At 48.5% G+C, this 14,997-nt stretch overlaps 1 protein-coding gene across 9 annotated transcripts in view; it reads right to left on the bottom strand.

Annotated features, from left to right (window-relative positions):
- The window catches only part of ABCC8 (ATP binding cassette subfamily C member 8), a 75,638-nt gene that overhangs the window by 53,486 nt on the left and 7,155 nt on the right, over positions 1-14,997 (bottom strand). For 6 of the 9 annotated variants that reach the window (XM_077866312.1, XM_077866303.1, XM_077866307.1 and 3 more), the window contains 3 exons: positions 10,201-10,367; positions 8,301-8,543; positions 7,256-7,444 (listed from right to left, as the gene is read on the bottom strand). In XM_077866312.1, coding sequence (XP_077722438.1) covers positions 7,256-7,444; positions 8,301-8,543; positions 10,201-10,367 — 599 coding nt within the window. The remainder of the gene's footprint in view (positions 1-7,255; positions 7,445-8,300; positions 8,544-10,200; positions 10,368-14,997) is intronic. The other 3 variants (XM_077866306.1, XM_077866309.1, XM_077866310.1) reach the window with 1 other exon arrangement.

The following is a 14,997-nucleotide window of genomic DNA, read 5'->3' as shown; positions in this document are numbered from 1 at the left end:
GGAAAGAGAATTCAGAAGTGGCTGTCATTGCCAGAAAAATAGCCGCCACCAGTACCTGTTACTGTGCCACGATGGCCATTATTATAGGACCCTCCATGCTTGCCAAGCCTGTCAGCTGTGTCTAAGGGCAATATAAGGCTGATAAATCCAACTAAACATTCTTCTAGCCACAGGGAGGGTGCCTATACCCTCTTCATCATCCTACTTAAGGGAACAGAGTGTGGTCCAGTTCTTTTTTTTTTTAATATATTTTTTAAAAATATTTTTTATTTATTTATTTATGATAGTCACACACACACAGAGAGAGAGAGAGAGGCAGAGACACAGGCAGAGGGAGAAGCAGGCTCCATGCACTGGGAGCCCGACGTGGGATTCGATCCCGGGTCTCCAGGATCGCTCCCTGGGCCAAAGGCAGGCGCCAAACCGCTGCCAGGGATCCCGAGTGTGGTCCAGTTCTAACCTCATGCCCATAAATATTACTTCCAGCTCAAATAGGCCCCACCAGACCCAGGGGAGCTCACTCTGAAAGGAACGAAAACAAATATAGTGAATCACAGAGCAGCCCAAACCAGAATTGCTTGAACAGATTCCACAATGGGTGTTCTCTGCTACAGAAAAACCCAGAATGAGCTAAGGTCTTGTCCTACATTCACCAACAGCCTGCCTTGTAGAAATTTCTGGGGAGGAAAGACCAGTAGGAAAACTGTAGTGCTCCCAGGTGAGATGGAAACTCATCACCTATGATAGACTGAGAAGATTTCGGAAGCCCCCCAGCCTTGTGGGCTCCAGGGTCCTCCTGTTAAATTGAAGGTCCTCTTGCAACACCTCCAGCAAGATCTCCGATGATAAGCACTGGGGAAAAAAAACCCAACCATTTTGACTCTGTTGCTAAAGATACCAGAAAACAACAGCACGTCTGTTTCCAAATTCAGCATCAACAGCTCCTAGGAAAACTTTGATCCTGATTAAGTCCTTTGCTCCCCAGCAGAACCACATCAGTATTTCCATGAAGACAGCACTCTCCCCTTCCTTAGACCCTGCCCTGAACTCTGAAAGCTATTTGCAGGATGTGGGAGCTGCTGTAGGGTGAAGGGTGGTGGGAACAAAGTGATGAGAAGGAGCCTGAGGGCATGTCTATGGCCAGGATCAGGCCCAAGGGATCAGAACTCTAAGAGGAGTCTTTTTCCCTAGAGTCAGAAATTCCTAGATCCTGGATACAGGGCCTCCTGACAGTAGAAAAGATCTTGCCTCTTGGTCCAACTGGGCCTTCTAAACCAGCCCTCACTGTTTCATGGAACTTAACAACCATCTCTCCTTGGCTCCGTGGGACAGGAGTCTTTTCTCTTTGGGGACAGCAGGAAGCAGGCACAGAGAGACTATTAAGGTCTGATAGAGAAAGGCCCTACCAAGGCCTGAAGCCCCTGACTCGGCCTCATTGGTCAAAGTACCAGAGGGGAAGGCAGAGGGAGAAGCCTGGGAGGGTCCTGGAAGCAGGAAATGGACCTTAAAATTAGGCTGTGGGGGTTGAGATCTGACCTGGCAGGGAAGCAAGGGGCAGAGCACAATATTTATCAGGTGCAGAGCTCCATCTTCATGATACACCAATGAGAAGAGTACCATTATGGGCCTAATTTAATTTTTAATTTTTAATTTTTAATTTTGTATTTTATTTTATTTTATTTTTTTGGTTGGGCCTAATTTTATGCATGAGAAAATGGAGTTCAGCACGGTTACCTGACTGGCTCGAGGTCACATGCTGATAAGGCAAAACATGTGAACGTGAACCTGCGTGATGCCCAAAACACTATCCTAGATCCACTAGCTAAGTCTACCTGGCTTCGACCTCCAGTCTTCTATCGTCAGCTACAAGCTCGTGGGGTCAGAAACATGGCCACGCGGTTGGTTCTGGGTCAAAGACGAAGGCATGCAGGCTTGGGGAAACCTGGTCCTATTGAACACACTTTGGAATTCTTCTGTTCTATATCTTCCACAGAGACCCAGCTCTGGAGCATGGGGTCCATTACATTAAAGCAACCAAACAAATCACCGGAACTTACCCCAAAGGAAATAATTCAACATCAGGAACTAAAGGTGTTCTATCTCTGGGTTACAGCAGGGGGAGAGGCATAAAGCCATGGAAATGCGCAACCATAGGCAATAGTTAGGTAAATTATTTTTTTTAAAGATTTTATTTATTCATGAGAGACAGAGAGGCAGAGACACAGGCAGAGGGAGAAGCAGGCTCCATGCAGGGAACCCGATGCTGGACTTGATCCCGGGTCCCCAGGATCACACCCTGCTGAAGGCAGTGCAAACTGCTGAGCCACCTGGGCTTCCCCAGTTGGGTAAATTATGATGCTCATGGGAACACTACACACCAAGAACTCTGATCACCACAAAAGCTCTTTTTTTCCCCCCAAAAAAAGCTCTTGAGCAGCATGGAATGTGCTATGCCACAAGCCACAAGGATCAGAAAACACACGGCTAGAGAATGAGCACTAGAAAAATCAACTGATCACATATATTGGTTAGAATATGGGTGGTATTTGTTAAATACACTCATTATTTATACTTTTGTAATGAAGCAACCAATTCCTTTCTTGCAGCTTTAAAGGCAAAACCTTGACCTCTTCCCTCAGAAGCACACTCACTGTTGGGTCAGAAACTGTATTTCTTTGGATCAAGAATTTTGTGACATCTTAAAATGAAAATCTCCCTGCAGATATGTCATTAGGACATTATTTGATCTCTCTTCAAAGAGACACCTTAAAAGAGATGGAGCCCAGAATAGCCAAGTTTTTATTAAGAAGTGGGTATTAGACTAGTCAAAGAGACCCGGCATACTGCCCAAGGAAGGCGGGCCCTGGGAAGCTTTAAATGGGTGTGAGGGCAAAGACATTGCCCAAAGCCTTGAAGGCTGGAGAGAAAGGCCAAGGACCTACAACGTGACATCTGGTGCAAGTTTAATGCTTCGGAAGATCAGATGCCCTAGCCTCACATTTCCACAAGCTCTCAGGGGATAAACTGTGTTTGTTTCCAGGGGCTTCCCCAGTAGTGCTCAATACATATTTTAAATTAATCAATGCATATGACCTTCCTCCCCCATCTGCTTTCTAAAGAAGTTATACATTTCCCCATTTTGCAGTTGAACTGTTTCATTGTATAGGTAGGACATCAGAACCTAGCACTCTTGACTCTACAGTTCTGACCTCTATTGCTCCTACTTGCCAGAGGCATGACTGGAAAGGCCACCTTCCCTTATTCTCTTGAGCTTAATGGACAGGGATCATGGGCTTTTGCTTCTTATTTGGGTAGGAGCCAGAAAGTCAACTGTCCATAGGTCCCAGCCCTAGAAGTCCTTGGGTAAAAACAATGACAACCATCTTTGACCACTCATGGATCAATGTCCCCATCCATCCATTAAAGCCTGGACTTAGAGGTTAGCCATAGCTGAGTTTGAGTCCTGACTCATTATATATTGGCCACTGTGTCCTTACTGTAAGTGCCTCGATCTCCCTGAGCCTCAGTTTCCTCACTGAAAAATGAGGCCAGAGAGTTGGTGTAAGAGTTCAGTGTAACAATGCAGGTAAAAATATCTTGTAAGCACAAGCACTTAGTAGATGGTGACTTCTTTATGATTCCCCGAAGAATCATTTCTTCTGTGACCCCTGAATTTCAGGCATGGATCTGGATGTGGGGCACCAGGAGGTCAGGCAATGTACTTCCTGTCTCAGGGGACTTGGGGTCGAGTCAGGAAAGAGACAAGGGGTGTTTGATGATGCAAGCCCCGGGATTTTATGGGAGCACAGAGGAGGGGCATCTAATCCAACCAGAAGGAGTCTTCCTGCAAGAGGTGGCATCTGAGCTGAGTCTTGGGAGCCTGAGAGAAGCTAGTGAGATGAGGGGAGGCATGCCAGGCCACAGCGGCCGCATGGACACTGTCATGAAGAGACCCACTCACACACTGACATCACAGAGCCACAGAACCACATATGAATGTACACAGTCACCCACAGTGATAGCTACAGATACGTGTACCCTAATTGAGACACAGATGATGCTCATGGAAAAAAAAGATAAACCAAGAGACACAGGACAAATCAAAGGACATACATACTGATTTATAAACAGTTCCCATGAGAATTCATTCAGAAACAAACACATACACACTTAAAAACCTACACCTGTTTCCCCTCTGAGGGTAGAGGCTGTTGGAAGCTTTGGCCCTCAGACCAAAGTCAGACTGCTTTTTCTCTGCTCAGCTGACAGCCTAGAGCAGTGCTGGCAGGTCTCAGATGCTGGCAGTTCTTAATGGATCCAGTTCCCTTACCCTGCAGCCAGATCAGTGGCATCCACAGCAGGTGACAGATTGTGGGTAGGGGTGAGGTGGGAGAGGGGGCTGGAGAGAGAGAGAGAAGTCATGGGCTGCACCCAGCCTGGGTCCCAGCTTTCCCTAGGGAGTGGCAGAGGGGACAGGAGTCAGGGAATTAGAGAAAAAATAACGTTTGTCCTCACGGACGCCAAGGGCAGGGTGATTCTTGCCAACTGTGTCCTGGAAAGGGAAGAGAGGACAGGGCGGCCACTGACCATGAAGTCAATGCTGTGCAGGCTGGGACAGCAGAGATGGACGCTGAGCGGAAAGAAAGGCTTTCTCATGGAGAGGGTTGTTCCTGCTGCAACATGTAGCTGAGGGCGGTGGTGGGGGGGGGAGGGCGGGCTTCCTCATGGGTTCATAGAGACCAGAACAGGCCCTCTCTCTAGGTGAGAGCTGCTGGGAGGCGAGGGATGGACTAAATGATCTCAGTAAATGACCCCTTTCCCCCATTTTCTGGAGCCAGAAACCCAAATGAGAATTAAGCCATATCCCAGGCAACCACATGATTGAGCATTCTTTGTTGCTGACACTGGAGCCTTATATTTACTTTCACCTCTCATTTCAATGTCTCTAATTTGCTGATTGCATTTGGGCCACAGGAAACAAATATGAAATCTGATAAGGCCTGCTGCCACTGAGGCAGAGCCATCTGTCTCAGGGATTTATGTCCTGACAAGGAACCAGGACAAGAGCATTCCAACGAGAGCACTGTAGATCCCAGGGTTGGTGTATAAATAGAGAAAAGAGAACGTTCAGGTGAACTAGAATTCTAAGTGTTGCTCTTGGTACCTCTTGGGCACATCCTCCTCGGTGCTCTCTGTAGGAGAACCCCACCAGAGTTCTGGGAAACACAGGAAGAAGACAATGGTGTGAACAAGCTGAGAAGGGCTCTGGCCAGCATCGCTTCCCACCTGATGGTAACAGCGGGCTCTTGTTGCTGTAGGATTATCGATGTAGAATATTCTGGAGTCATCTATGGTCAGACTAGAACTGAAGATAACACTCTTGTAGACAAGAGAAGCTGCCCTTTCCTTTCTCTTTTTGGGCCAAATACAGTTCAGAGGCTTAAAAAGCCAGAGAAAGCCTTAAAAGCAGTCAAGGTCTAAATAAGCCACAGAAGAGTCCTCACCTTCTTGTTGAACTAGAAATCCCCATCTTAGCTTGGCCAACTCATGCTCGCACGTCAAGGCCCCATGCAAATCCTTGTTCCTTTAGGAAGCTGTCCATGACCACTGGTTGAGCTAGTCTCTCTCTTCCCATAGTTGCCCGTATATACTACCTTGTAGGGGCATTTAACACACAGCAGAAACATCTTTTATTTAGATTTCTCTTCTCCATTAGATTTCACAATCCTTGGAGCCAGAGGTGATGGCTTGATAACAGTAAGTGAATTTAGCATCATGTTGTAAGTGCCCCATGCTCTGGAGTGAGAGAGACTTGGATTCAGATTCTGACTCTGTCACAAAGTAGCTGAGAAAACCTAGGGGAAAGCTACTCAGCTTCTCTGTGCCTCAAGCCCCTCACCTGTAAAATGGGGATAAAATACCTACCTCGTAAATTGTATGGTATGTGAATCATATCCCAATAAGGCTATTACCAAAAAAATAAAATAAAATAAAACTTAAAAAGTACTTACTCTAAAAGGTTGTGTGAGGCATGGATAACTCCCACTAGCAGCCAGACATGGGCTAAGTGGTCAGCGTGTGGTTGTTATTATAGTTAACAGTCCCCATCATAACTCGGTATTCCCACAGCTCAACCCAGGCCTGGCACACAGTAGGGTTCAATAAATGTTTGCTGAATAAAGCAGACAAACAGACTTGGAGTGTCTCGTAATGCTGACCAGAAGTGCTCAGCTGATTAATTATATCTCTGGAAAAAATTAATATAAACCCCCCAAGGATTAAATGCTCTCTGCGATCTTAAAGCCAATGAGAGGAATGGCATTACACAAGGGAGTGTCATAAAATCTTAACGAAGATCCCTAATTAGCAATTCTCAGCAGCATTTTTGGACTGTTTGTGGTTAAAAGTTTATAACGATATTCCTGCTGGGAAAATAAAACTCTGAATCTTGTTAGAGGTGAAAAATTTTCCATTTTTGACCATCTAAACCTAAGTGGCAGCGAAGAAGCAGATAAAGGAATAAGTACCCCACCCCCATCCCCAGAGTGGATGCTATTGCCCCAAGCAGGGAAAATAAACCCCCAGAAAGATTTCCTGCCTCTTTTGTCCAACCAATTTCAGTCTGTAGCAGCTTTAAAGCTGCAAAGGCCATTTGATATCATGTGGTCCAATGGGTTTCAAGTATTTTTAATACATGGAATCTTTTGGTAAAAGAATTTTTAATGGAAAAGTCTAACATATTCATAAATCTGGGGGAGCTTTGAGTGAAATCTGGACTTGGGGGGAGAAACCCATGGAGGTTCCCCTCCACGCCTCACCCCCAACAGCAGCCTCTAAGATGCACCTGTAGAACCTCGGATGCCAAAATAGAGAAGTAAAGAAGAGAGAACATAAAAAGTTATTTAGAGTCTATCAGGATGATGTAAACTAAAGCCAACATATCCAACAAATCATAGAAGCCCTAGATGCTGGGTAAACATATGCACTTCCTATAATTTCTGAATGGGGAGGGGTGTTGTGGCAGTGATGGCACGATGAAGACAGCAGGGCACCATAAATCTTCCTGGGGCACCAGCTTGCCTCCTGTTAACTGGATGCAGAGCATCTTCTAGAGGGAGATATTGCCAAGGGCTTTGTGTGTGGCGGGGGAGCTGGCCCAGTGCAGCCAAAGCGCACACACATTGGCCTCTGCACATTCTCATCTACAAGGGAAAACCTTCCAAAGTGTGCTCTGTTCTGCCCGTGGGGTGCCTACCTTGGGCTGGAAGACGCGGTTCTCCTTCCCAAGGTGGTCCACAATCCCGAAGATGCACAGTGGCCCAGCGAAGCCCAGCAGGTCGGCCAAGATGCGGAAAGTGCTGCTGAGGACCAGGCGTCTCCCGAAGGCATGGCAAAGTGCCTGCCAGATGGCCCGGGCCCCCTGTGTGCTCTGCGAGTCCTTCTGCTGCCCAGAGAGAACCCATGGCCAGGTCAGAAGGGCCGAGGGCCTGTTGATGGCAGGGTCCGCCCTCCCAGGAAGGCCCTGGCTCCTGCTTTCTGGGGAAACTCAATGGCCACATTTGCTGCAAACAGGTAAACTCCAGGAAGAAATCACTGAATCACCAAGTGCACAGTTAGGTAGGCCCTATTAACATGGTCCAGATGGAGAAACTGAGGCCAGGTGATCAACCAAGGTCACACAGCGGGTCAGGGACTATGTGATGAGCACAGCACCATAATGAGGAAGTGGCACGTGTCAAGGTCATTCATCACCACCCACCATTGCATCTGCTTCAGCGTCTCCCTGCTGTTCTAGGGCAGAGGCAGTGAAGGAACACAGGCCTGGGAGTTGGGAGACTGCTTCTGCCACCTACCAGTGGCCCCGCTCTGGCCAGGTCACGGCTGTTCTCTGGGCCGTGATATTGGGAGACTCCTGCCTGGCTCAGCTTATAGGGTTCTTGGAAGTATCAGGCCACTAAATCCCTCCTTTAAAATGGGTGAAAATATTCCCACCTTTACAGTCCCTGAACTCTAGAAGGAAGAACCTAGGACATGAGGGAATTCAGGGGAGTCACTTCCTTTCTCAGGGTCTCAGTTTCCCCATCCAGACGATGAGTGTGTTAGATGACCTAAACCGTAAGGGCTATTCTAGCTGTGACTGTCCTGTGAATCTTTACTTCTGGACTTGCCTCCAGTTCACTGTGTGACCTAGGGCAAGCCTCTTCCCCTCAGTGGGCCCTACCAGGGGTTTGAGGAGGTCCCCGTCTGAGACTCTAAACTGAAGGGAGGGGAGTGGATGGTGTGGCAGGGCCCCCACTGACCGCTTGGGTGTCGAAGGCCTCACAGAGCCGCTGGTAGTTGGTGAGAGCCCTCATGGCAATGGGTAGCTTCCCAATGGCTCGGAGATCAATGGGCTTCTTGTGAGCAGTCTTGATGAAAGCATTCATCCACCAGTAGGTGCCTTTCGACAGCAGGTTCACAAAGGGCTGCAGGAAGCGCACCCCCAAGTCCTGTAGGTCCTCAGGGGGCTTCACTTCCCTTGGTGACTTGAAGAAGATATATCTCTGTGGGACACATGGATCACTGGGGATAGGTAAATGCAACTTCTCACCCCTCTCCATTTTGCCCCAGAAAAGATCAGGGGTTGTGACATCCCATCCTTGACCTCTAACATATGGGGTCATATCTTGCCTATTCCCAGGAAAAGGATCACTCCAACACCTCTTGGCAACCAGTGCTGGGCCTTCCTAAAATGTAATGCTTCATTGAGGTTTACTCTGAATCCCTTTGGCTGGGTTGGGTTGGGTTTAGGTTGGATTGGGGAAGAGCAGAAATCTCCCATATACCATCCCATATACCACAGATCTGAGGACATTACCATGTTTCATGTAGTGTTATTGGAACATGGAGCCTTGCAAACCTTAGCTCAAACCCTGTCTCTTCCACTTACTAGCAAGGTGTCTTTAGACAAGGTCTCCTCTAAAATGTTTCCTTGTCTAAAAGGTGGGTGTTACTTGCATTCCAGCGGGGGGCTGTGAGGGTCAGTTGAGGCAGACAATGTTGTAGGGCCTCTGTACCCTGCACATCACCAACTAAAAGAGATGTCAGAGAAATGCAAATTCAAGGAGCACTTCACACTCATCGCCCAAGTGGTGCTGGCCCCATTGCTCGTTGGAGGCAGGGAGAGGGTTTTCTATATTCATTGCTGGTAGATTATATTGCTTCTTTCTGGAAGGCGATCTGCAACACTGATTGAAATTTAAAATACACAGACCCTTTGAACTAGCAACTCCACTCCTTGGACTCTCTCCCACAGAAATAAAAGCAGCAATACATAAAGATATTAAGTCTGTTTAATACACCATTATTTGTGAAGGCAGAAACTTGGCAGTGAAGTGAATGCCCATCAACTGGGTAATGTTTGAATAAATTATTGCTCATCCACATGATGGAATACTATGCAGCCATTAAGAAAACTAAATTAGCCATACCAGACTTAGAGGGAGTCCTAAGAGATATCTGTTGGGTGAGAAAAGCAAGACCTACAAAACTGTGTATAATATGATCCTATTTTTATAAAATGAATATTGAGAGGAAAAATCTTTACTCTCATAGGTGTTGAGAAAAAAGCACCCTAAATAGATACAAGTAGATGGTATAGTAATAAAAACCAAGAGTGGAAGGACACATATGAGGCTGTTAATCTGGGTTACCCAGGGAAGGGAAAGGCCCGAGGAATATAGGGTAGGGAGAGAGGAGAGAGGGGAAAGGAGTAAGCAAAAATGATAATGAAACAAGACAAAAGCCATGTATGCATCCACGTTTAGTCATTCTGGTATATGTGTAACCATATGAACACATTAAAATAACTCTTCTCCCCCCAAATAACAGCAGCAACAGAGCTCAGAGAAGCCAGTACTCCAAGCTCTTTTCCCTCTCTATGGTTTTATACCCAGAATCCTTCAACCTTGGCTAATGCATCCTATCACTTCCATTCCCTCTGGGAGCGTGAGGTAGAGGGCAGCTGGGCCAGATGGAACGTTCCTCTCAAACCTCTCCCCTTTGGGGGCCGCTAAAAGAGGCTGCCTCCTTCCAGGGCTTGTGTAAGCAGCTAGGTGGGGGCCCACACCCAGGGGCAGGACATTGATCAGGAGGAGACCCACCCCGGCCCAGGTGTCTCCTGAGGGGAGTGCTGGGGTGGCCCGGGAGTGGCCTGCTTACCCTCACCATGATGACATTGACCTCCACCAGGAGCAGCATCCCGTAGAGAATCACCAGCAGCCCCGTGAGGCAGAAGCGCAGCTGTGAGAAGCTGATGGAGTGGTCATAGAACTTGACGAACTTGATGGTCTTGGTGATGAAAGCCAGGGTCCAGTAGACTAGCAGGGCTGCAGGCGAAAGGATGTGTGTGTATGTGTATGTGTGTGTGTGTGTGTGTGGTGCACATATGCACTCACGTGTGTGTGAGAGTGTGAGAGAGAAGGAGAGAAAAGAAGCAGGCAGGAGGAGGTGTGTGAGTGAATACACCAACGTCATGGGTATGGATGCCCGTTTCTGAGCAAAGGGCTGTGTGTGTGAATCTGTAAGTGTGTCATGTTGAGGGGGTGTGCATACATTCACACGTTCATGGTAGGTACGTTCAAAACATTAATGATCTTGTAAGTCAAGCTGGTCAGCCAAGTTTTCCTTTATGGTAATTAATATATTATTTTTTAAGTTTAACGAAGTTGTAGGCACTGTGCCGAGTGAGCGCTCTGAGTATTATCTCCCCTTATTCCCTACAATCACCCTTGTGAGGGAGGAACTGCCACCACCCCAGGACGAAGGAAGCCAGGCCCAGGTAACTAACTGATCAAGTCAGGTGGCAGAACTGGAGCCCATGCTGGGAGGCTCTATCCTACAATGGTTTCCTCGTGGGATTTCCAAGCTGGAAAGATCTATTTAAAAAAAAAAAGATTAAAAAAAATATTTTATTTATTTATGTGTGAGAGAGAGAGGGTGAGAGTGAGAGCAAGGATGAGCAGAGGGGAGGGGCAGAGGGAGAAGCAGAAGCAGACTCCCCGCTGAGCAGGGAGCCCGATGTGGGACTCGATCCCAAGACCCTGGGATCATGACCTGAACTGAAGGCAGGTGCTTCACCCGCTGAGCCACCCAGGCGTGCCCGAGCTGGGGAGGTCTTAAATGTTCTTCAATCTGCTCTTTCATTTTACAGATGAGGAAAGTGGAGTCCCACGGAGGATGTGGCCTGCCTACGCTCGCCACGAGCTTGAGTGCAGCCAGTGCAGAGCGTGCAGCAGCACGGCCCTCACGGAGCCTGGGGGGCTGGGGATCTGAACAAGTAAGTGACAGTTCTGTGAGGCAGTGTGCACGGTGGTTAGGGCAGGGCCCGGCAGCCGGATATCCCTGGGCTCAGATCCTGTACTTCAACAGCCATGTGACTGGGGGTAAAGTCCTCAGTCTCTTCACCCACAAAATGGGGATAATGGTAGCACTTCCTCAAAGGTTGTTGTGAGCACTGCATGGAAAGAATTTAGCACGGTGGGCCTGGCACGCAGTGGGTGCTCTTGGGACGTCAGCTGTTAATCCATGTTATCATCTCCAGATTTCAGACCTGGGCCCGTAAGCATCAGAAGCTAACAGTAGATTCTAATCTCTAAATTCTCACCACTACCACCGGCCAATAAACCACTATCAGCGAGCAACAACATCAAGCAGCAATGACTAGTCCTCCTCTAGGAGAAGCTTTAGGTGGGCAGCTCCTTCCCCTTCCCTCCCTAGGGCCAGATGCCCACAAGGGCAGCCTACAGCCCCTAGGGCTCTTCTCTTGTCAGAGCACAGAGAAGGAGACACCCTCCCCTGCCCTCCATCCCTACGTGGGCCTGGTTGCATGAATGCCGGGGCATCTCTTGGAGACCAAAGCGGGGGTCTGGCCCAGCCTAAGTGTGGGCTGGGAACGAGGCCAAGATGGTGAACTTGCCCCGGGAGGGATGAATGTCATCTATCTCGGGTCCCTGGGTGAGGGCGTTAGGATAGAGGGCAGAAGCGTCTGCTTTCTGTGCATTGCCCCTCTCTGGCCAGAACTGGGGTGATAATCCCCTCAGCTTGGTCTGGCTCCCACGTCCCAAGGATCCCACAGCTGGAGTCCATCACCCTGCTTCCACACCTACACTCCCCCAGACCGAAACCAAGCATCAGAACCTCTTTGGCCCCTCGTGATGGTCCCCTACAGGGGCCCAGTCTTGAAAATATGCCTCAGAGGGGCCTTAACAGATGTGGTTTGATGCTCTTCATAACAACCCTGTGATTAGGCAGGGACTCACTATTCTGTATTCTGTCCAGATGCAGAAACTGAGGCTCCCAGAGCCTGAGTGCCATGTCCAAGGTCACACAGGGACTTAGTGGTGGGCCCAGGACTAAGCCCGAGGGTCCCTTCCCCTGTGCTAGACACAGCAGCCCTCAGCCAAAGCTTAGAGCTTGACCGAGAGGAAAGCAGAAAGGACGGGGTATGACATGAGGGCTGCTGGCGAGTTTCAGGCTCTGAATGCTCCTTACCCCTGTGTCTTCCCTCCCCTTCTCCACACCCTACCTATTACCACGTTCTATCTCCTTTACCTCCTAAGTATCTGGGCGAGCTGGGTCACCATCATAACCCCCGGGGGCTGCCCTCACATCTCCCCTGCTCTCCCTTTAGAGCCTTCTCATGCTTCGCTCACTTGCCCATCTCTAGTCTAGCCTCTGTGAAGCAATAATCTGATCAAAGATGATCTCAGGCACCCATGCTCCTAACAGCATTATTTACAAGAGCCAAAAAGTGCAAGACCTCAAAGGGCCCCTGAGGGATGACTGGATAAGCAAAATGTGGCATTTCCATACAGTGGAGTGTTATTAAGCCTTAAAAAAGAAAGGATAGTCTGACACATGCTACAACACGGGTGAACCTGGAGGGTGTTCGATTAAGTTAAATGAGCCAGTCACAAAAGGACAAATTCGCCTATGATTCCGCTTAGACAAGGTCCCGAGAGTAGTCAAGTTCATAGAGAGAGAAGGTAGATTGGTAGTTTTTAGGGGTGAAGGTGAGAGAGGAGAACAGGGAGTTATTGTCTGATGGACACAGAGTTTCAGTCTGGGAAGACGAAGTTTTGGAGATGGGTAGTTTGGATGGATGGTGGTGATGGTTGCAAAAAAATGTGGATGTATTCAATGCCATGGAATCGTGCATTTAGAAGTGGTTCAAGTGGCAAATTTTATGTTATGTATACGTTACACGCACACATATACACACACTCTAACCCTCAGTGCCCATGAGAAAGATCAATGCTTGTGGTGTGGCCTTGGGGGCCCCACCTAGTACGGTCCCCAGCTGCCACTCCGGGCTTCAAAGTTCATTTCTCTTCTGCTCTCTGCATTCTAGCCACGGGTTTTCTTCTGGATTTCCTAGCATGCTTCTCCTGCCTCAGGGCCTTTGCGCATGCTGTTCCTTCTGCCTCCAACATTCTCCTCTCCCTTCTCTCAGTTAGGTCCCACCTCTCCTTCAGTTCCCAGCTCGAACGTGATGTTTTCACAGAACACTTCCTTGATCTCATCTGGAGCCTCAAGACCAAGGTTATTCTGTGGGCCAAAGTAAGCCGCAGTGGGGTTCACCTTTCTGCAGGACTCCAGACCTGTGATCAGATGGGAGTCTTCTCAGAGGGCCAGCTGTTTCCCCAATACCCACGGCCCTCAATCCCTGAGCTCAGAGAGGTATAACCTCCCTGCTTTTACCTGTTCTAGAATTTCTGGCGCTGCAGAGCAAAACTCTAGCAAGTGGGAATGGAGGGAGTTAGTCCTTGTTCTCTGGAGAAAGAATGGTCTATCTACGGCGGGGGGGGGGGGGGGTAATTTGTGCTTTAAAGAAAGAACATTGTGTGCTTTCCAGAGAATGAGAAAATGAACTTGCCATATGCCCAGATAGGATGTTTCTAGGGGGCACTGGGCAGCCAGGCCCGAGGGTAAAAAAGGGGTTCTCTGTACAAGAGGAGCTGCTTCAGAAGCTTCAGGAGAGGGAGGCTCTCTGAGGTCTGTACTTACCATCTCTCTCTCTCTCAGCTGGTGCTCCCTAGTCCCCCAGCCACACTCTGATAGGGTCACCCAGGTGGGGGGGGGGTCACCCGGATGATCCTGATGGAGCCCAGCTCTCCCCTTACCCAGGAAGACAGACGTCCCGATTAGCTTGGGAAATACCCTCTGCCCACCCACGACACCATGTTGTCTCTGGCTTAGCACAGAGCGTTCCAGACTCCAAATGTCAATTAGATGTTATGACTCCTAAAAATCATAGCCTGACTTAATGATACAGTCTGACCACAGCCACTCAGCCAGATGTACAGCCCTGACCTTAGATAGACCTCCAGATTGATACCTTTGGCCCAAGCAGTCTGATGACCCTTAGACACACAGTCTCAGAGGCGGTTAAGAGCCTGCTTGGGTTCCAGACTCCGGGGATCTAACCCTGATTCTGCCTCTTGACTAGTCGGGCAGACTAGTGTGAGTCACTTAACCTCTGAGCTTCAATTTCCTGTTGTGTAAAAGGGAAGTGATAATGGTATCTACCTCAGAGTGCTGTTGTAAGGATGAAATGAGCTGATATATGTGAAATGTTGGGGAGCATGGTTGACACACGGCAAGCGGTAGATGAATGTTTGCTGTTATTATTTGTAACCTCTCTGAGTCTAGTGTCCACATCTGTAGAAAGGGGATAGCTGTGATACTGATATGGAGATTGTGGAGGTCAAGTGAGACAACGCACGTGAGGAGCTTAGCAAGCCTGGCACGCCGTACATGCCCAATAAACATCAACATTCATTGCTGTTGTTTCCGCCTGGGACCCCAGCCATACAGTGTCAGAAGGTCTAAGGAGGCACCCCTTCTTGAATCTTTCTAAGTGTTCACAAACCACAGGCTCTAGTCCTGGGGTCTAGTCTCTTCTCTCTCCAGGTGACCTCAGCCAGGCTCAAGCTTTTGATGCCATCTACAAGCCCA

Source organism: Canis aureus, chromosome 23, assembly GCF_053574225.1.
Source record: "Canis aureus isolate CA01 chromosome 23, VMU_Caureus_v.1.0, whole genome shotgun sequence".
NCBI classification, from domain to species: domain Eukaryota; kingdom Metazoa; phylum Chordata; class Mammalia; order Carnivora; family Canidae; genus Canis; species Canis aureus.
This window is presented reverse-complemented; position numbering and strand designations above follow the sequence as displayed.